The following is a 21,987-nucleotide window of genomic DNA, read 5'->3' on the forward strand; positions in this document are numbered from 1 at the left end:
CTCTTCCAGGTAGGATTCTTGCAAGAGACGCCTTGATGTGAAGGGAAGGGAAACACAGATCAGGGGCTAAAAATCAGAAGCTGAGTTTGAAAATAAGCCCAGGAAAACTCACAGTTTGAGGAGTTGTGCTTTGCTGGCAGGACAAGGTTCAGATCACTTCTGGTTTCTTCTTCACTGTGCCTGTGAAGGATAGAAAAATCAAGAGAGGAAGTAGGGGTGGACAGGAGCTGTATCATTCCTGATGGAGGCTTGCCTCTTCTTGCCCTGTACCTGTACAGGGGACAAGACCTTTTGTCATCAGATCTCCAAGTTCCGAGTTAATGTGGCATCGCTCTCTTCCTTTGCAGACCCATGAGAATCGTGAGCATCTTGTCATGATGGAAAAAATCCTCGGGCCGCTTCCATCTCACATGATCCACAAAACTCGGTAGGAACCTCTTCCTGAACTCGGGCCAGTCAATTATTTGTGGTTAATTACTCAGGATACCCATTCTCTGTCTTCCTGATGCGCTGGAAGTATGTCCCACAAGTAGCCTTACGCAACGCCGCCTCTCCTTTGCAGGAAGCAAAAATATTTCCACAATGGGAACCTGGTCTGGGATGAGAACACGTCCGACGGCAGATATGTCCAAGAGAACTGCAAGCCCCTGCGGGTAGGTGCTGCCCTGCGGCTGGGGGAAGAAGTGAGCCCCCCCCGCCATGCCGTTCTGTTCTCCAGATCAGCAGTGCGGGGCTTAGGGATGGGAATTTCCTTTAGCAACTGGCTTTTACAGAGCCGCTAACCAGAAGTTTGCTGGTCTGGCTGAAGCAGGAATTGGAGGGACCCTGTACTTCAGGATGGGAGGCAGCCATTGCCTCACTGTACATCACAGAACTAGGGCCCAGGGTTCTGTCCCTGTCCTAGTGGAGCCCTACACCCCTCTCCCTCTCCCCCCTGCCCTTCTCTTTCAGACATACATGCTGCACGACTCGCTGGAGCACGCACAGCTCTTTGACTTGATGAGGAGGATGTTAGAATTCGACCCTTCCCGGAGGATCACGTTTTCGGAAGCCCTCCTGCATCCTTTCTTTGCTGGCCTCTCTGCAGAGGAAAGGATGCTGTGCGGGCGAGGCGCCAGCCGGGACCTAAGCAGATGACGGCTGGGGAGGGTGCGATGCCTGCTGGATTTGTACATACAGGATTGGTCTGGCCTCTGCCGTTCTTCTCTCAGAGTTCAGAGGGGCTGGGGCACTGCAGTGAGGACCCTGGGCAGGGGAGGGGAAGAAGAGCTACAATGGAAAGCACAGATTTGTCTATTTATATGTTGTAAAGTTAAAATAAAGTGTTTCTTATTGTTTGATACTTCCCTTGTAGGCAGGTGTAGGGTTCTCTTGCTCCCAGCTTTGTCTTTTCTGCAAAGGAAGATGGAGATGTTGAAAAATTAACTGGAAGCTAAAATATCTGCTTCACTGGAGGGTGAAAAGCGAGGGTGAGTGGCCTGAACTGTCCCTGGTCTCTGCCCTTGCTCCTCTGACCAGTGCAGCGCAGCAGGAAGGCTTGCTCCAGCGTCAGGCTCTAGAAGGATAACGGACAAGTAAATAGCTGCACACAAATAGCACACATGAATAGTTGCACTTTATTTCAGGGCATCCCCCAGCAGCGGCAGGAATTAGTCGTTACAAATGTTAGGTCACAAATGGAATATCAAGCAGTGACGTAGTACAGTGATCTTCACATGTTAGTGACCAGAGCAGCACTCATGGGCAGTTCCTATGATGGTGGTTAAGGTTGTGGGTAGAAACTATCATCTCAAATGCAGATTAAAAAAAAAAAAAAAAAAAAAAAAAGTGTTCCGTTCTTTGAATTAACTCTGGCAGCATGGGGGAAAGGGGAGAAGAAGGGCCCCAGAACCCTTCCTGGGTCTCTTGAGTGCTCCAGAACACACATTTCACAGGGGCGAGGCCAGTACTTCCTCAAGTAAGCCTTTGTAGCTGAGGGAAAGCACAGCCAAATACCCAAAGCTACTCTCAGCTCCAGAAAGTGAGCACACTGTACAGCTTTAACTCTGCCAAATGCAGCCCAGAGCTGCCCTGCTGTACCCTAAACACTCTGCACAGGTAGGGATTGGGAATCCCTTGCCTTACATCAGGGTTTGTACGCTCAGCAACACTGCTCCCTTTTTTCTTTTTTTTTTTATTTTACTTAAACGTGGGGACCCTGTTGCTGCACAGCTGGCAAGGCGCAGGGCTTTAGTGCTACCCCGAGCTGTGCAGCAGCGTACAGACCTGATCCCAGCTGCCATCCCCCCCCCAAAAAAGCCCCATCTTTACCCAGTTCATGTAACTTCAGCCAGTGGCACAAGCAGCGTAGAGGCAGGAAAGGACCCTGTGATGAAGCCTGGAGTATTTCTACACTGTTACTGCTTGGTGCATACAACCTACAAGTTTAACAGCCAGAAGAGGTGAGAACAAGCCTCTAGCTTGGTTCAAGGAAAGCAGGAATTGAAACAGCAGGTGCTCTTACTGAGTGTCTTGAGCAAGGAAAGTGAAAATAAGGGGGCTAAAGCTAACACTGTACTACAGCACTGACCAGGGGACAGGTGTCCACCTTTTTAACCCAGCCGCTGCTCGCTCCTCTGCCTGGCTAAAGATGAGATGAAGCTGAAACAGCGGAAGAAACAAGAAAGGCAGAGGGAAGCCTCACATTTGTGTTTTAAATAACCAACTGTATTGCTATCCTTTCCCAGCACAGGCAAGTCTGAACCACAGCTTGTTAAATGCCACCACAGTTCTAGCTGAAACAGGGTTCACCTGAGGGATAGGGACCTCAGGGGAACCACACCAGGGCAGAGCTACCCCCTCCCCATCACAGCACCAAGTCACCCAGCCTCCCCCTGCGAGCGCCAAGGCCACTGCACATAGGTTCGGTTCAGCCATCCAACCCTCAGCAGGGAGAGAAGCTCCGGGGATCCAGCTGCCGAGAGGGGCAGAGCCCTTCCTCCTGCTGAGGTAGATAGGGCAAGGTGGGAGGAGACCTCAGGGAGCTGCAGGAGCAAGCCCGGCCCTCTGCAGCCTCCTGCCCTTAGGGGCTGGGTCTTCCCCCATCACTCTGCACTTGCAGGCAATATTACTCCCTCAATTGCTTCTTTTCAACTGGGGAAGTCTCTTCCCTCCTCCTTTGATCCTCCTTAGAACGAAGGCCGAGTGTCCGGTCTGTAAATCCTCACCACTCAGAGCACAAGTGGGTCAATAGGTCTGCTACCTGCTCAGCGGAGCACAGCAACAGAGCAGCTACAACAGCAGGTGACCATTTCCATAGATCCCTGCACTTCAGCCTCAGAAGGGATCCAGTTCCCCTGGAGAAAAGGCACCATTTGAAGCTCTGAAGCTCTCCCAGCTGCCAGAACAGGGTCTGTGCAAGGTTTAGGCACCCGCAGGAGCTCTGAGGACAGGGAAGGTACCAGGAGAGCAGCAGAGCTTCAAGCATCGTGAGCAAGGAGGGAGCTGAGTGCCCCTTTGCGAGAACAGGGCCCCCCTTGCCTTGCGTCTGCCTGGTTCCTCTAAAGGAACAGCTCGGCCTTGCAGCACCTCCTACATCACTCCAGCACTTCCCTGGGTCAGCTGCCAGGTGCAAGCATTCAGAGAGCATACACAGAGCCAGATAGCTGTGGGTTTCTCAGCTCGTCCCTGCTCTAGGCACTGCACCAAGGCTCTATCGGGCCAGCAAAATGAATGCAAGAAAAGATAACCCAACCCTTGCTGGCAGTGCACGGGAGGCAAGCGCAGCACAAGAGCAGTTAGGGGAGCAAGCCGGGGCAGATCCCCCATGGTAACTCAGATGAGAACCTCCTGCTGTACCCCTACAGGAGGGCAGCAGCTCTCACCACCCCATCTCCCACAGGCAAACAGGACCCTGTAAGCAGAGGACCCAAATCCTTCCCCAAGCTGGTTCCCAGCACATGGGCACACACACATGCAAGCCTAGCCCACACACAGGCTTTTCAAGCCCAAAGGGAACGCACGGATCAGTGACCTACTTCCCAAACCATGCCAAGTGTAGGAGGGATTCTGGAAGCACTGGGGGAACTCCCCCAAACATCAACTGCACAATATACCACGCGACAAACTCCAAGTGACGCTGCCCTGCTTCACTATCCTTTCCTGATTCAGCTACTCACTGTACTGGAAATAAGAGAGAAAGGAAAAAAAAAAACCCCACAATAACTATCCTGGAAAAGTTCTTTTCCAAAACATGCCTCGCTCCCATAGACCTAGGCTTCACCCACTAAGCGAACAAACAAAAAGCCAAGAGTATATAAGCAAGTAAGGCCTAGCTGAGGACATCGGTGTTCCCAGAGCATGTGCAACCTGAGAGCTACTGGCTCCTGACACAAGCTTTCCAAAGAGGGAACGCTCTCCTCGAGGGGCTGGAGGGTCCAGGAGGGAGAGCGAGCTACAACTGCCTTCAGGAAGGAAAAACAGGGGAGAGGAGAGTCAAAAAGAACAACGGAACGAAACCAAATCCTCCCTCCCAGTACAACTGCAACAGAAGGTATTTCTACACAATGAAGGTGTGCTGTTCCCACCAGGCACCCTTGCTGGGTCTATCCGCCCAGAAGGACCAAGAAACGCATCTCCAGGCTCCAAACCATCCACCACTTGTACAACCTCCGTGTACACTCCCTCCTTAAACAGCCTCCCGGCTGGGCCTGACAACGGCCACCTTCGCCGGGGACAGACACCATCTTCCTGTGTGTTCCTTCATACAATGGCACAAGAGAATGAAAACTGCTTTGCAGGAACATTAGATTCCTTCTTTTTTTGTCTCATTTTATGATTATTCTTTTTTTTTTTTGTTAAATACACAATGTTTCTTCTGGAAGGAAAACTCTCCAGAACTTCACATCCTTAAGGCGTCACGAAGTTACGAGTCAGGATCCACTGGACAGCTTATTCGACAGACCTCCTCCTCCTCTCTTCTCTCCCTTCAGAGCCACGTGGGCTGGATGGGCTCTAAGTGGAATGCAGAGGGATGACGAATTTGCAGCCGAAGGGCGAGTGGTAGTTTATTCCCACTTCCTGAAAGACCTTCTGGGGAATGCCAATGTCACAGAGGTACACACGCCCTGCCCTCTCACCCAGGGGCAGGGGCAGACCCAAGGCCAGCGACCACTTGGCATCGATGCCCTGCTCCATTTCGTTTATCGGAGGGTCTATGCTGAGGATGGGGGCCCGGTTTTGGTTGGCCCAGTCCACAACCGCTTTGTACCAAGGCTGATCTCTCAAAAAGGCATTTTCATGACAATCCAGGCAGTTGATCACTAGGTCAACAGGGGTATCTGGGAGATCTGAAAGAAACACAAACACCATTGAGTGCTGAGGACCAACCTGAAACCACGAACTAAGGCTCAGGGCCTTCCCTCCTTGCACTGCCAGCAGGTTTTTCACTTTTGCCTCCAGCACACACAGTCTCACTGCATACGGTCAGGCCTTACATGTTGTTATAGCCATCCTTCTGCAAAAGACACCAACACTGATATTTAAAAGCCCTTTAGCACTCTGGAGAACGTTTACAGACTCTCAGGTACAAAACCTCATCAAGTGGTCAACACTTGAGCAGCCCCAGCTGCTGCCGCTGAGCTGGCTCACCAGTCCAGACAGTGCAGGGAAGCAGTGGTGCTTGCTCTCCATTATAAAAGGACCATTTTATATTCCGCAAGCTGAAAAAAAGGCCTGTTTTTACAGAACGCGCCGACTACCTCTGCCACAGAAAGGCAACTTGTGTGCTGCACTGCTGCCTGCCTCACAGAGCTCCGTCGGGTCTCACTGCACTCACCCACACTGTGCCACATCCCTGCATTCTGCTTACCCAATGCACCACGAAGTCCTTAGTGCAAAATCTTATAAAAGATTGTAAAACAGGCAAGTAGCTCAGCCAGCACAGCGCAGCTCCCTGCCACAACACAAAACATTGCGCAGTGCCCTAATCCCCAGGTTTGTTTCTCCCAGGAAGTTTAAATGAAAGAGGTTTGAAAATACTGCTGGTGAAATGACAAAACAGAAGCCAGCGCTCTCACAGAAGATGGAGCATGGGTTTATTCTAGGGCAAAGGAAGAGATCTGGATTTTGACAGCTGCTGGGGCTAGTTCAGCAAAGCTGCCTGCTGGGTTTGAAGCAGCAGTTGGATGCTCATGTGCTTGCAGATTCAATAGGCTGAACAAGGCAGGCCCTGATCCTAAGAGAACGCCTGGTCTGACTCAGATCCATACAGCAGCTCTTCCCTATTTGTTCATACAGGAAACATCTGCGCCAAGCACAGCTGCTCCACTGTTGAACCTCTCAAGTCTCCCACCAGCCACCTGCCTGCGGCAGTGCCACTAGATGGTGCCACCGGACCAGGCAGGCAGCGGGGGAGCTGAGCGGCACAGGTCTCTTCGAGGCACCAGGAGAGCAGATCTGCTCCTCGCTGCCTTACCTTTGACGCTGGAGACCTGCTGACCTTGCGTCTTGCTGAAAAGGTTCAGCTCGTTGGTGATGGATTCCAGCATCTTGACAAAGTTGGGTAGGAAAAGGATGACGTGGACGTCATGGTTGGAGAGGTGCCGTCCGCAGCTGATCCCCTGGGCCCCCTTCACGTGGGGGCCGCACAGCAGGGCTACCGTGGGCCGCTGATGCACGTTCTTTGGGTTTAGCCTAAAATGCAGACAAAAGGGGACTTAATAAACCCAAGAATCTCTGACCTTCTTCCTGTAAGAGGAAGAAAAATCAGTAAAATGCAAATTTACAGGTGTTTTGCAAATCTTCCGTTGCCTCCGAGAAGGAACCCACATCCTTTGGTAGTGCTGACACTACAGAGCTGCTCTGCTTGAAGGTTCCCTTCGAGACTTCCTTGCACCCACAGCAGAGAACACAGGGTCCCAGTCTGTCCCAGTTCATCAGGAAGCCAACTTGTACTTTCAAAGCAGGGGGACATTTTCACTGGTCATGTAGCAAGCCTGAATCCCAATGCAATTATGCTTTTAGGAGGCTTTTTTTTCTCCCCTCGGTCCCTCTGATTTTAGAAGAATGCTAACCATACATTCATAAAAAATATGGGGTCATTTACTCCATCAGCAGAGCCACAGTTAAAAAAAAGGAAGAAAAATAATTTCTACTCCCCCAGCCTCGTCAACTGCAAAATTGATTTATTTAAATGGCCTGCAAGCCGTCAAGGGTGGCTTGCAGGAAGATTTTCAGCTGATAGGGTCAGTGCTGCTGTCATCACTCACTGCTCTCAATCAAACGATTGAGTCCTGGTTAAGTACTACCAAATAAATGGATGGAGACTTAAGGTCTACCTTCCATTTCAAGAAGGTACACACCAACAACTCTGGTCAGTGCAGGTGCAGAGGCAACCTCTTCAAATACATTCCTGCAGAGAGCAGTAAGTGCGCTCCAAACCGGCTATCAAATTGGGCCCTCCAGAAAAGCAGGATATTCTCAGTTTAGGTGTAGATGCCTGAAAGCTAGTTTAGCACTGTGAAAAGCTAAGCAACACTTTTTTATCCACAGGCTGACTTTTGGTTTTATTGATACCATTAAACAGGTATGTTCAGCCAGCCCTTTTTTTATAAAGACTAGAGAGAGGGAGGGAAAAGCAGCACGAACATAGAAACCTACTGTAAGGCTTCCTCTCACTTCAGGAGCCTGAGCCTCACATTTGTTTTCACAATTATTTGGAAACAGGCTGATTCATGAGCTACAGAACAGGTCTGCACGGCATCGGGATGAGTTCTTTTTCTTTTAGAGGTGAGGAAGGCAGAGAGGTGACAGCTGCCTCCAGCTGCAGGACTGCCGAGGGACTAGGGCCAGTGGCAGTTACATTCACCTCGTCCACATTACATTCACCTCAAAAGGAACCTCTCAGCCTCTTTCACCTCAACCCAACTTAGCAGAACAAGATCAGCTGGGCTCTTCTCAGAGGGGGCAAACCCACATCAGAGTGAAAGGGAAGAGCTTTACCTGTTGGGTCCCCCAAGGAGGCTGAGGGCCATCTGACTCGCACACACTCCCGTCATCTCCAGCCTCCGCTCCAGAGTCAGCCCGTGCTTCTCAGCCACAGAGAGCAGCTTTTTGTGAAGCTCATAAGACACGCTTGGAACGACCAGCCCGGAGTCTAGGGTTCAAAGAGAGCAGATGGAGGAAGACAGAAATGGGTACAAGCAGAGACTTTTTCAGTATACTGCAGTCTGGGAAGGTTTTATAGGACGGCACATTAGAAATGATGACAGTGAAAAGGCTTATGCACTGTTACCAAGGGTCTGCTTAACGCAGTAAACCAGGTTCTTTCCAAGACCATCAAATGAATCCAAACTGGTGCATCAGAGTCAGCTTACTCTGAGTCAAGCACTGACAGTTAAACACAACTGGCAGCTGGCAATTTTAGCAACACATGGACTGAGAGTGTCTTTTTGACTTATGGATTGATTATTAAGTTCTTTCTTAATTGTGTCTGGCCAGCAGTGCTTTAACCCACACCCATACCCAAACACATATAAGTGTTCCTTGTCACTGTCAAAGTCAGAAGAGGAGCCATGAGGCAGATTTCCCACCGAAAAAGCTTGGATGCATTACGCTTCCTGACATCATTAGCGACCAGCCCCAAATTTCCAGCCCCTAACCCATGTATCACAGCAAAACCAGACATCCCAACATTTACTAGGCAGGAGTCCCCACCACCTGAGCTGTGCCATGCCAGAAGGGCTGGCTTCAGCCACAAAAGCTGAATCACAATACACTGAGGCAGCAGGGGAATGATGGCGCTGGAAGAATGAAGTCTGTAGAAAAATACTTCTCAGACGTTTTTAACAGCCTGGTCTGCAAGCCAGGAAACGCTCCAGCATGTGGATCAAGGGAAAACAAACAAGAGAGGTTTTGTTAAGTGCAAAGAACAGCGTCTGCAGTAGGAAGCAATGCAGTCCTTCCCACTCGCTTCTACAGCAAACTGGCATGGAATCAGCAGGCAAGAGAAACACAAACCTGAGTAACTGTTCTGGCCTATTCTTTACACTTTCCTTCTGCAAGCAGGCCAAGCTGGCACTGACTTCGCAGAAATACACTCTGCAGTAACATCTGTAAACCCTCCTGGAAATACATACAGAGGATTCCTTGCCACCAAAAGGCAACTTGCCCTCAGGGGAGCACCAGCAATTTTTTGGTGCTGTGTTGAATAGTGGAGGACAAGGAAACTGAAAATAATTACTTATGGTATGTGGAGAGAGAAGTGCAAAATGTAAGTGACGGGCGAGAAAACTGCTGCAGTAGCCAGCCAGATATCCCTGAGTATCTTCAGCCACAGAAATCAGCCTCTTTATTCTAACTTTTCTTCAAAACAATTCTGATATCCAAACCCCCTCACTCTGTGTTTGAGGACTCAGACCTATGTAGCATCAGCAACACAGGCTATACTTCCCTTGAAGCATCCTCCTGCAGGGCCTGGATGTCCTTAACTGTCTCCCAGCTAAGGAGCAGCACGGCTTAATCCCCTTCCCATATGGGATGGCCACATAGCTGGAGCACAGCTGCCAGCAAGAAAAGCTCTCTGCTCCTTCTGTTCACATTCATAAGCACTGCTCTGAGCTAAACAAGCAACCCCAGCAGAGTCCGGCTGAGCAAGGGCTCTACAAATTTACTTAGTTCCTACTCTGGGACAGGCAGATGAGGTGCACAGGAATCAGGCATGGTGGGTCAAAAAGCCCAGGATTCAGATTGATGCCAAACATCAGGCCAAAGCATGAACCTGATCCTTCCATCAGCACGCTCTGCTTCTGCGGCATTCAACGGCCAGAACCCCTGACTTACCCTCACACTCCCACCAGCCACTCGGCCACTGAACTCGGGGCGATGGTAGCCACCCGGGCACTCACGGCAGCCCAGTGCTGAGGAGCACGGCAGGGCTTAGACCGGCTGCGCCGATGGGGAAGGGTCGTGGGAAGATGACACAGCCCAGTGGAAACGCTCTGCAGTGACACACACTCAAAGGGGAACAGCCACAGTGTACATATCCGCTCTGAGAGGAAACCTAACAACTGTTAGGTTGGGTTTGGCCTCTTTTGCACACAAAAAACATAACAAGAACCAGTTGTAACAAGCAAGTGCCATATTCAAATGAGAAAAGCAGTGTGTATTTTAATTGTGAGGAATTATTTGTAGTGCCATATTCCCCCAGGGTGCCCCAGTCACAAACCACTATGCCAAGCTATGGCAGAAATGGCAGGGTTTGTACACCTTGAGGTTTTCAGGGTCAAATCAGGGGTATTCCTGCAAGGAAACAGTAAAATGCTGCAGAGCAGATATTGCCGAATCCTTCTAGCCTTCATGGCTGAACCGTTCAAACACTTGACCTTGCATGCTAACCACCGATTAAGCTGCCTCCGCTAATAGTCCTTCATTACATGCAGCACACATGCAAGCATGCACATTATCAAAGCCGTCTCAGATTCCTGATAGCAGCCGCTGAACATTCGGAGTCATAAGCCACTAATAATCCTAGGCCCGTCACACCAGTCACGCACCTGCCCTGCATTCACACACCCTCGCAGCCTCCAGAGTCACACAAGGCTCAGCTCTGCCTCCTTCCCCTTCCAGATTTCTGCAACTTCATCAGGTCTTGTTTTTCAAGCTTGAGGGAAGACTTGGAATGAGTGACCCATGGTCAGGATCTCTCCAAACAGTTTGACAGAACGTGTCCTCTGCTAACCTGAAACAGGGGGCTCCCAAACTGTAGGTTTGCTCCTTCTGGATTGCAGGACCACACGCCCACAGCTTAAATTTTGCACAAACTGCCCAAACTAGAAGGGTGAAACAGCCTATCTACACTCGGCGCCTACCCAGTTCAGTATGACTCTTGCCAACGTCTTCTCTGTAACCATTTGCACCTTCCCTTCAGCCACTTCCCCTAGACGACAAGCTTTAGTAAACCTGAGTTTACCATCAGCTAGACACAGCTCAGTACCCGGTGGGTTAATGCAAAGGGGGTTACGGGGAGCCAGCAGAGGCACGAGATGAACTTGGATTTTGCACGTCAGTGCTACACTTCTGTCCTAATTGCTCCCTCTCAAGAGCAGGCTTAAATACCAAGAGAACTTCCCTTCTTCACACTCACGCAAGGTCCAACCAGTCAGACTGGCTTATCACAGTCAGGCCAAGGGAGTTAAATAAACTCTGGCAGAAAGCAATCAAGGAGACAACGTGTAAACCCACAAACAATAACACTACCGAAACAAAACTGAACTCCTGCCAACTTTAATTATGTTTGGGTTGGACAGTGCGTTTTTATTGTTTGCTAATGAAGGTAATAAAATAAATTAGCTCAGGCCTTTTAATATTAAATAAATGTATTTTACAGCTGCCTGGGAAAAAAAAAAAAGGCAGATACAAACTAAATAGTTCTGTGACATGCAGAGTATTGCTGAAGCCTGATTAACCACCAAGTATTCTCCGTTTATGAGGCACACTCGGTCCTGGGCACTACAACTGCGAACGAGTTATCTCATCGAGCTTCACTATGCAATGTTACATGTGTAGTGGCTGGATTAGAACACCCTATGCCAGTAGAAGGACTGAGCTAACTCTCCAGAAGTTAACAAAATAAGAGTTTTCCCCAAACAAGCCCAGAGCAACGTTGCTGTCAGAAATAAAAACACCTCCCATGCTTTCAGCTGCAGGAAAAACAACACAAAAAGAGGGCTGCTGCTTGAGTAGCTCAACATGTAAGCCTCGTCTTTTCTCTTGACTATTTTAGCAGTTCCCCAGCTGCTAAAATAAATACAGGCAAGCTGCAGGAATGGATGAGATGGAAACAGACTTAGGATCTCCCAAAAGCTGTACCTAAAGTAAAGCCGTTAACTCTTTCCGTTAGCAGCGAAAGCTGTATGTAAAGCTGTTAACTCTTTCTGTTAGCAGTAACTCACTCCAGGTTCCAGAGCCACAGAGCTCATGGTCTGAGATGCAGTTATGTGGAGTGGGTGTAACTCTTGTCCCATTTAGGCAGATGGGACATGCCTTGCCATCTTTTGCTGGCTGTAAAGCTGGAGCCACCTGCCTGCAGACTCAGCAAAACACAGTCACTTGCCCCACAAACATGAATGATTTTCTCCACAAGCCTAAGGGCTACATTTTTTTTTTTTTAATCATCATTATTTTTAATTAAGACAAATTCTGTGGGAGTTCTGGCTGACATTCCAGTGTCAGCCTCTCCCAGCATTAGTGCCCAATTCACTCCGGCTGAGCAAAAAACCCTCTGACGGACAAAGAGACTTTGCCCCATGACCACTTTGTTTTTTCCTGCGGTTGGATAAAGCGAACTTAATTTGCACTCAACTCAGAGATCCCAGAAACACTTCACACATTCAAAATACACAATCGCTGTAAGGCAGTCATCCATAGACTGAAGAGCTCACAGCTAGGGAGTAGAAAAGTCAGTCAAGGACATGGCACACACACACACACACAAAAAAAAAAAAAAAAAAAAAAAAATCCCCATACTGTCTGCATCATCCACGCACAACAGACTCAGCCTTAGTTGTGTCGTCTGACCCCAGCACAGCAGCCCTGCCTGCTGCATTCCTTTACTCCTAAGCATGCGTTTTCTTTCACAATCTCCTTACTGGGGCAGGGGGGGAAAACTGTTTCTTGAAGGACAGGTTTGAAGTCTGGAGGTTTGGGGAAGCACAGAGATATAAATATCAACACTTAGTCCCATTTTTTGAGCACAGTCCTGCTTTCACTTGACAAGTGGCTATCTCAAATTTCTATAGCAGCCAAGTTTGACAAATCCCACTTATTTTCCAGAAGAGACGCTGGGATGGAAACAGCGCATTTTCCACACTAACAGCATTAACAAGAAGAGAACCTGCTCTGGACAAAGCCTTACTAGTACATCAGTGAAAGAAATACGTACCTTACCTACGTGGCATACAGCTCTCCTCTTTACCCATCTCAGTGTGCTCATAAAGACACTTTCTTGGCAGAAAAAAAGTTAAGAGGAAAGGAAAGGTGAACTGGAAAAAAAAACAACCCAAACAATTTGGAGAGCCTGGTACGTTTGAGATTATAAAATACAGAGTCACTGATGATGAACTGAGCTACTCCATCCTACTGCAAGCTCCTCTGAGCTCCAACATAGCTGCAGAACGTTGGCTTTGCAGCTACTGCTAAAAGACGTGATCCCGAAGCACTGTGCTGTTCAGACACGGATCGTTTCGATGCTGACAGCCAGCAGAAGGAACAGACAGATGCTGACAGCCAGCAGAAGGAACAGCGACAGACCTATGCCAACACATATTTCTGTTCTCTCTGGAAGTCGAAAAAGACAACTCACACCTCATAAAAAAATCAGCCTTTCCAGGGAGGCAGACTGCTGTTAAACAGTTGTATTTGCCCTTTCAAGCGTCACATAACGGTAAACAGAGAGGCAGATCGATAGCAGCCAGCCCAAAAGAGTAAAGACTAATTATATATTTGGGACAGATTTGTATGTGGAACCCCAGGGATGGGCTCAGCTCAGTCAAAATCAAAGACCTGGTACATTCTATTCGCTTCAGGTTTTTATTTTTGTTCAGAACAGATCCTCATCTTCATTCCCTGCTTACTTCTAAAACACACGGTAGTATCCTACACAATGGCCTGGCTCCATAAAATTACCTCTCAGAAAACCACCCCAGTGAATTGAAGTGTTTTTCAAGCTTTGCTTACATCCTACACAGGTCGACTTATTTTAGTCAGTAATAAAAGCACAGATTAGTCTTTTGGAGAACCAGCATCACAAGTTTGCTGGTTTTACCACTGCACAATCCTGGTTATTTCCTATCTCTATGGAAACACGGCATAAAAGAGCATGCAGGGATTCACAGACTTTTTCCTCTCCCACAGTGACAAGAGCTGGATATTAGCTCACTGTCAATCACTAGCATCCCTTTGTTTGTGCTATTATCACAGACAGAATAATTATTCTACCAGCCAGAGCTCTTTTAAGATGATGATCTTCAAGACTGGCCTAAGGAAAAAAATTACAAAGTACTTATTTCTCCTCTAACTAGGAAGTGCTTTTTGCAAGTAAAGCTCCCCTTAGGAGTCCAGAGACAACTCTGCAGGGAGAATTCAGAAGCAGAAAGAGAATTCCTGCCACAGATGTATCCAAAATCATGGCTTTCGGGGCTATTGGCACTCTCATTTAATTTCAGCAGCTGCTGCTCTTTGAGCCACTAAGAGAGGCAGGCTGCCTACAGCTTAACATCTTCCTTCCAGTTGCTAAACAAAAGAAATCAGGATTTTTTTTTTTTTTTCCCCCCAAGTGACAGTCCATCGTTACTCCAAGCGCACTGAATATCTTTCTGTCCCTGGGAGGGCTGACTCACAACAAAAAACGCTAGACTGAATGCCAGAAACAGTAGGCAAGTTACAACTGTTTACATGAGCTTTTGCTAGATAGCCATTAGCATTTCCTAAGCAAAAGAAAACTTCCTCAGAGGACACAAAAGAAGTCACTCTCTGTGGGAAAAACATCTAGAGAGATGCAGGACCAGGACACTTTTATCATCATTCACAGGGCTCTGAATGTGCCCAGCTCAGCACAGGCGACAGGGAACTGTAGCTGTCAATACCCTGCCTGTTGCGTGACATGACAGCTTTTCTTCCAAACTAATCCCGAATTCCATACGGGAGACTAATCACCCAACAGCAGCTAATGAGGCTGGTGAGACCCTGCAACTACAGGGGGGAGTCGCTCGCCACCCACCCTGCACAGGCTTGCCAAGAGCAAAACAAGAAGCCAGCAGCCCTTTCCCTGGGCTGCTCCCTTCAGCACGCCGCAAACCAAGAGTTTCCACAGTAAGGGACGATGGAGTTTAGCAAAAATGTGGTTTCATTTTCATCCCCTGAATTTACCAACTGATGCAATTAGTATGATTACTCTGACTCCTTACGGCACGTCAGTTTTTCCTCCCAGGATCTGTACCGCTAGAATACCGTATGAGCCATACTTCTCAAATTAGCAGCTAACAGTAGGTTAGCTTTTGTTTCAGACTAGACATACATAGAGGCCCCGTCTCCTTTCAAACAAGCCAGCTGAATTGACAAGTGGGAAATTTAAAAAAAAAAGAAAAATAGTAAATCACAAGCCAAAATGAAGAAGTGCTCATTCACACAGGCAATTGGTGGAGCTTCCTGCCACAGGACACTGTAGAGATACTGAAAGCTTGCATAGATTTAAAAAGCAATAGGTTAAATTAAGCAGAAGAAAATAAAACTCATCAGAAGCTATTAATATTGAACTATCACTTCTGCTTCGGGAAGTCTTAAAGTTGTGAAAGGCAAAGCACTCAGGGGAAAGCCTCACTGCGTGCTTACTCTGTTCTTTCACTTTTCCTTAAGTTTTCTCAGAAACACGATATGGAGCTGGACAATTCTGATAGGACCCAGTACACTTATCTCCATTTGAGAGCAGAACGGATCAATAGGAAGATGGATGACACAGATGGAAAACTATGATATTGATGTCTAGTCAAACCATTAAAAAAAACAAACACACACCTTTTCTTTAAAAATTGAAAAGCAGCCAATCATTGCAAACAAATCAGCTTCCTTCTGTGAAGTGTTTCACACCCCAGATGGAGTTTCTGGGCAGAGAAAGAATGACAGATCAAGGATCTGATCACACTCCTGCTCAGTGGCCAGACTTCCAGGATATTAGCTATTTAGTGTCTCTCTACAAAAGATAAGCATTTTTATTTTATTCTGACGTGGAAAGGAAACGTTCCTGGAATGGCAGAGTTCCTACATTTTGCAAGTGCTAGAAGGCATGCAAACCAAACCAAAAGTAGGCTAAAGTTACAGGGAATTTGCACCTATGCGTAGCATAAGGTACACGTGCTACACTTCCCAGCATGTGTATGTACAGAAATAAAAAGATTCCTCATAGTAAAATCCATCAGCATACAGAATTGGCTTCTGGGGAAAGGACCACTGGTGCCTGGCAAAAAAAAACAAAACAAAACAAAACACCAAAAAAACTACTGAACATGCAATGAAACCAATTCTATCCTTTCCCACAGCCAAGGATTTGGAGCCGAATACTTATTCTCTGCATATTGACATTGGGAGCACTGCCTCCCTGCCACCAGGCAGCTCACCATTCCCCGCCACGACCTTCACCTCCATCCAAGAGGCTACTTAGTGGCAGCAAGGACCAGCAATCAGCCCTGTGGGAGAATATCTGCACAGCAGCTGGCACCGGGCACACTGCGCTGGTTTATCTTCGTGATCTGCTGACAAACACTTCAACCCAAATGTCTGCGTTAAAGTTTTTCTAATTAAGACTAAGGTAAAGCAAAGGAGAGAAAGCCATTCTTTACACACATGCGAATGTGGTTGTCCAGCTTTCTGGGCCTCGATCTTTCACACAGCAGCAGCGGACAGTAAGTTGGGGGTGGGACCCCCCCCCAAAAAAAGCCTTTTCGTACAATGAATGTTTGGAATTGTGGATGGGAAGAGCCAGAACTGTTCCTTTTTTACACCAATGACATTTAAAGTTCCGCAAAACCATGTGGAAATATAAAACTACCACCCAAGGAGTATCAGAAACACATGAAAACTCCCTACTTTTACCAAGAAAGGACAAATTACAACATGCTACCACGTACTGGAATCCTGAGACCATCCCTCCCTCTCACGAGCCAGCAATCAAGTCCATGCAGGTTCATCACGCTACCAAAATCAAAGCAAGGATTCAAATGGCTCATATTCAGTTGCCATTCTTGTTATCCAATCATCAGTTTTGTCCCCTACTGCAAAAACACTTAACTTGTTGCCCTGTCTGAATATTTTTTTATCTTGGAAATATTGCAAATAAAGGTGGTATGTAGATACGAGGCACAGATCCAATCTTACGTAAACGAATGCCCTCGCTTGTACTACACTAAGCTGATAGGAAACCCCACGGGGAAAACAATCCACCACATGTGCCCCAGAAAAGCAGCAGAGTTTGCATCCTTATCAGTAAGGGACGAGGCATACCAGTGCAGAATTCTTTGTTAGCGTTCTGGGGTACGACAATCCTTCTGTAGACTATGGGCTCTGATTCCAAGATGTTCTCGTCGTGCCGATAGCGAGCTGGTTTCTCATTTGGGGTCCCCCGGGAACGAGTGCCGCTCCTCCTCTCATAAGTTTCAATCTCTTCAAACACGGCTGCCTTGTCAAAAAGGGCCAGGTTCCCTTCAAAATCAAAATCGGTGTCTGGGATTTCATCAATGTCATCCCCAAAGCACTCATCATCTTTACTCTTCATTTGCCCATTTTTCAGGCCACTCTTCTTTGGAGTCACTTGGTTTGGGTGACGGCTACTGGACGACCCTAAACAAAAATAAAAGCAACTGTAAGGTGTGTCATAAATGGAAAAAGCCATGTTTGCTCATGCACTTTCTCAGCAAATTTTGTAAGAGAGGGGTGCTTATGCTTGCAGTCCACTGGCTCAAGGGATACTGGCTCCCCAAAGAAGCTGTAGACCTCATCTTCGGCATTACTCGTGCTAAGATAAGCTAACAGAAAATGGAACAAGAGCATCTGGAGAGACTTTCAGGGACATTCCACTGGCAAGGTTAGAAAAACAAGCTTGAACACAGTAGCAAATTAAGTGTTTCTCCACATTTTATGTAATTCAAGATAGAGTCACATTACTGATAAGATAATAAGCTAGCCATGATCTAGGACAGTTTTCCTCCTATACCAAGCTCATGTTCCTGCAGGCATGTGGCCCAAGACCTTCTTTGGAATTTCCCTAAATTTCAGAGACTAACGTAGGTGTTTTCTTCCATAACAGGCTGGCCACTGATCAGTGATCTTTACAAAGAACTTAAATCCCTGAATGTAAAGCATTGCTTTTTCCTCGCACTTGCTATCAATAGGTACACACATCTGTACCGAGTCCTTTTCCTTATTCCTATTGCATTATTCTACTTATTCATCGTCTTGCATGTTTAAATACACTTCTTTCCAATCACAAGTAATTGTGAAAGCCTGATTTCTCTGGCATGAGAGTGATGAAAGTCTCCTCATTCCCAGCTTACGGCTGGAGATCAAGGACTGGTACAAACCCATATGCAATTAGGAGGTCACTGTATCCCTCTACTTGCATTAATTCTTACATTATTACTCAGGTCACCCATACAAACTCAGTTCCAGACAACATTAATCTGTTTGTTATACCCACTCTTAAATTTGCAATTACAAGAAAATATTTCAGGCTAATTCCAGCAATTACAGGTATCGTCTACAGTGTCCAACAGGTGGAGTAAGAGTTACCACACCAAAGCTGCTTGGTCTATTAAAATATTTCTCATAGTACATGAGAATCACCTTTGCGAGTAACTTACTCAAATTACTTTATTGACAGAATCCATTTGATAACAGGGCAACAAATTACCACAGTGATGTGTGCTCTTTATATACCTCCTCCATAAATGAAAAAGCAGCATTTTTTTGTCTTCACACATTATTGCCAATCAGTGAGAGAAGACGGGAGGAATTTCAAGTAATCTAAGGATACTCAGAACATCCCCAAAAGGTTTGCAATAGGCACAACCTTCATGGCCTCCCATAAAGGTGCTTGTCACCTTTGTAAGTGCAGACAGATCTAGCCTGGTCTTGGCAAATCCCTCTTTCTCCTTGCCTGGAAAGGCTTATTTGTAACCTCAGGTCAGGCGGGTGGAGCAGCTGCAAGCTGCCTAAGAAACCTGAGCTCTAATTTCCCACATTTCCTAAGTGGGAATCCTCCATCAACAGGAACAGCACTTCCCCTCGAAAGTGAAGGACCCTCCTCCCATCCGCTGTTTCTACAGCAGCGTTCATTCATTTCAGGACTAGGACAGGAACCAGCACATTCAAGACCGATGCGCCAATTTCGGCCAAGTTAACCAACAGAACTCATCCCTCTACAGCAAAGTTATTCAGTAGTTCAATTACACAACTTAAATTGCAGCCGTTAACTCCAGAACACCCTTATGATTACCTGAAGCCTCTACAGAAAACACTGTAGGACCAGACCAGAGTAGAGAGCGCTTTCCTGGAAGATACTGGCAGGCTTGCCTGGAGTTGTCAGAGCTTATAAAGGACTTCCTAAGCTCTGGCAAATGTGTTTTACAGCATGATATTGAGTTTATCTAACACCACGTCTAACTTATGCCATGCTGAAAGATGACTTGCTAAGGATACGTACTTGGTTTTATTCTCAATTAGGAATGCACTGCCTCAGCAAGGATTTTCCCCCATTGTTCCACATATTTAGACAGCACGTCACTTTTTTATTCTCTAGAGGACTATTTAAGTGACTAACCTGAAAGCTTTCCCAGCCCCCTCCAGCAAGGAAGCTCTTTGAAATGCTCAGCAGCTCCTTCCTTGGTGTCTTAAGGACTAACCAAAACAGACCTGAACCCCCTAAAGCACTCCCTCTCAAAGCTGCTACAGCTCCAGCCTCCAATTACACCGTAATTACAAGTCCAGCAATACCAAAAAAGCACACAAGTCAGAGTCCAGTATTTCCCACCTAGAAAAGCAGGAGGTAAGACCCCAAACCTTCAAGTCTGTGGAATCACCCAAAGCAACCCCCCTCCCAATGGTCATTTTCCTAATGTAATTTGTTGTGCTGGTGGAGTTTTTGTTTTAGACATGAGCTTGAGTGCTCTAGTTATACCAGTTTGAAAAAAAGTTCTGCTCAAGCATCCCTAGCAAGCACTGAAGAGACTGAAAGAATCAACTTTCCCCAGCTTTATAAGCTGGCCTAACAGAAGATGTCAGCTTTTCCCTTTCTTCTCCAACACCATTGTATCATTATAGATACAGCGCTGCTGTGTTAAATAAATATTTTAAAGGGCACCTACAAAGTTAGACAGCTAATAGCTTAAGTCTCTCGCAGCAACACAGCTATCCTGCCTACTGGATTTACTGGAACCTCACTGTGTCATGAAAATCCACATTGACCACAGCACAAAGCCACTCACAAAACAGTATAAAATATTTATTCTGCGCATACTGACCATATGGAGCTGTGTGGTCAGCATCACCACACTTTGACAATATTCTCCATTTATGGAGTCTCCATTTATAGTAATTTGAAATTACTACTAACTAGAGCAGGTAGCTCATTTTCAGACACAGTGATTTTCAAGCTGCTGGAGACGGCAAGTTTTCATAAAAAACTGGGTGAGAACAGACTACTGTAACACACCTTTTGCCAAGAAGCCACTGAAGAACAGGTAGCAGAATTCAAGAATTGCTGGTGCCAAAACACAACACAGGAGAAGGGGTAAGTCTTGCTGGCAAGGAGAATCCCAGTATACAAGCTATGACCAGTCACTTACACACACAGTTCTGAGAGAAAGGGAAAGCTTTTTACTAACGCGCGACTTCAAAATTTGACACGTAAACCACTCCAAAGTTGTACACAACTCGGTACAGAGCTGACAACTGCCACTACTGACAAAGGAAAGGCACCCAACACTGCTGCTCTCAGCCACTGAGAAATGAAAACCTGGAGCAACACAACAGACCTGAGTTCCCCAAACGTTCACAAACTCCAGGTCAAAGCAATAGTTAAGGGACTCCCAGAATTCAGATGAACAAGCTGGAGCCTACAATGAACACAATGGCAAAACAAGCCTGCTTCCTGGGTCAATGTCAAGTGTTATGGCAACTCGGTTCATTCCTGTTACCCAACAAGGGTTTTTACACTCATTGTCAGATTCTTCTGCAAACAACTCCACCTCAGCTGACCTGAAAAGCAAACTGGGGGGATAGATGCACCGCCGTGCAGTGGATCCAGGGGACAGAAGCAGCTGATGTGAGCAGCATGCGAACGCTGACAGAATAAAAAGCTGCACTAGAAAAGCTGTGAGAACAATGGCTGGAAAGCTCCCTGGGCTCCCCTGCAGACACAATGAATGGGAGCCAAGACCGTACCTCATCAAAACGAGACATGCCAGCATTGTGGCGGGCAGCTCTCTAATCCATACCAATGGATGCCAACTCTGAAATCCTGCTGACCCACACAAACAGCTGTCTTTCCATGGACTGCATTACAACCTCGCAACAGAGGTTGTACAGAATGTGGCAGAGGCCTCCTACAAACTCCGAGCAAAGTTACGTGGTGTTCCCCTTCAAGCATCGCCATCTAGACAGGCAAGACTGGCAGCTGGTGCTGTTCAGAGAAAAGAGGAGAAACACCTAGAAAGAGGGCAGGGGGAGGGAAGGGAAGACTCAGGCAGAAGAATCCAAGATAAGGCTAACAGAAGTGTCTGCTGCCTTCCAGGGCACTAGCATGACACACCAGACCAAGCCATTGCCTGAAAGCTGCTATTCACAGCTGCACTTGCTTCCCCGACCTGATCCAGTCCTCTGCCAAGCAGCTACAGAAATCCAGACCTTCAAGTCCCACTCCTTTTCGATCACAACTTCCAGCACCTCTGCCCTGTGCGTGTACACGTGAAGCTTACTAAGGAGAACAGCACATGGCTCTGTGTCAAGTTGGCAGCTCGACGCTGCACAGAAAAGCGCCTCCCTCAAAAGATAAACAATACTTCCCAGCCTTTTTTTGTTTCTTTGGGAAAAAAACAACTACCCAACCCTTTCGTGTATAGCACGCAAGCGAACGTAAAGTCTCTAGCGAGCTGGCCACCTTCCTGCAAGATCCCTGTGGGATCTTTTGCCGCCAGCCCTGGCATGAATGAGCCCGGTGCCAGCACAGCACAGAAGCCATTGTTGTGAAACCTGCGCTGATATTTGTTGTTTATTGATTCCTGTCACACAAGTACTTCAAAGGGGGAACTTTGTCCCTGACTTAGCACGCTAAAGGGCATCAACAGGTCAACTTTCAGCTGTACTAAACCCTATATGACTTAAGTTCTAGATAACATCTCAGCCCACTCTTCTCCAGACACCTGTACCCACCACCTCCATAGAGCCAGGACCCCTTCCCTCCGT

The 21,987-nt window shown here is 47.2% G+C and overlaps 2 protein-coding genes across 2 annotated transcripts in view; one reads left to right on the forward strand and one right to left on the reverse strand.

The window, feature by feature from the left end:
• CLK3 (CDC like kinase 3) overlaps nt 1-4,225 on the forward strand; it is a 12,878-nt gene extending 8,653 nt beyond the window's left edge. The window contains exons 12-14 of the mRNA XM_035899374.1: nt 345-427; nt 563-653; nt 952-4,225. Of these exons, the coding sequence (XP_035755267.1) occupies nt 345-427; nt 563-653; nt 952-1,137 (360 nt within the window). The 3' untranslated portion in view covers nt 1,138-4,225. The remainder of the gene's footprint in view (nt 1-344; nt 428-562; nt 654-951) is intronic.
• A 103-nt stretch (nt 4,226-4,328) lies between these two features.
• EDC3 (enhancer of mRNA decapping 3) overlaps nt 4,329-21,987 on the reverse strand; it is a 23,661-nt gene continuing 6,002 nt past the window's right edge. The window contains exons 3-6 of the mRNA XM_009643913.2: nt 17,032-17,367; nt 7,981-8,134; nt 6,455-6,672; nt 4,329-5,327 (exon numbers count right to left, since the gene is read on the reverse strand). Of these exons, the coding sequence (XP_009642208.1) occupies nt 4,993-5,327; nt 6,455-6,672; nt 7,981-8,134; nt 17,032-17,367 (1,043 nt within the window). The 3' untranslated portion in view covers nt 4,329-4,992. The remainder of the gene's footprint in view (nt 5,328-6,454; nt 6,673-7,980; nt 8,135-17,031; nt 17,368-21,987) is intronic.

Source organism: Egretta garzetta, unplaced genomic scaffold, assembly GCF_000687185.1.
Source record: "Egretta garzetta isolate BGI_Z169 unplaced genomic scaffold, ASM68718v1 scaffold287, whole genome shotgun sequence".
NCBI lineage: Eukaryota > Metazoa > Chordata > Aves > Pelecaniformes > Ardeidae > Egretta > Egretta garzetta.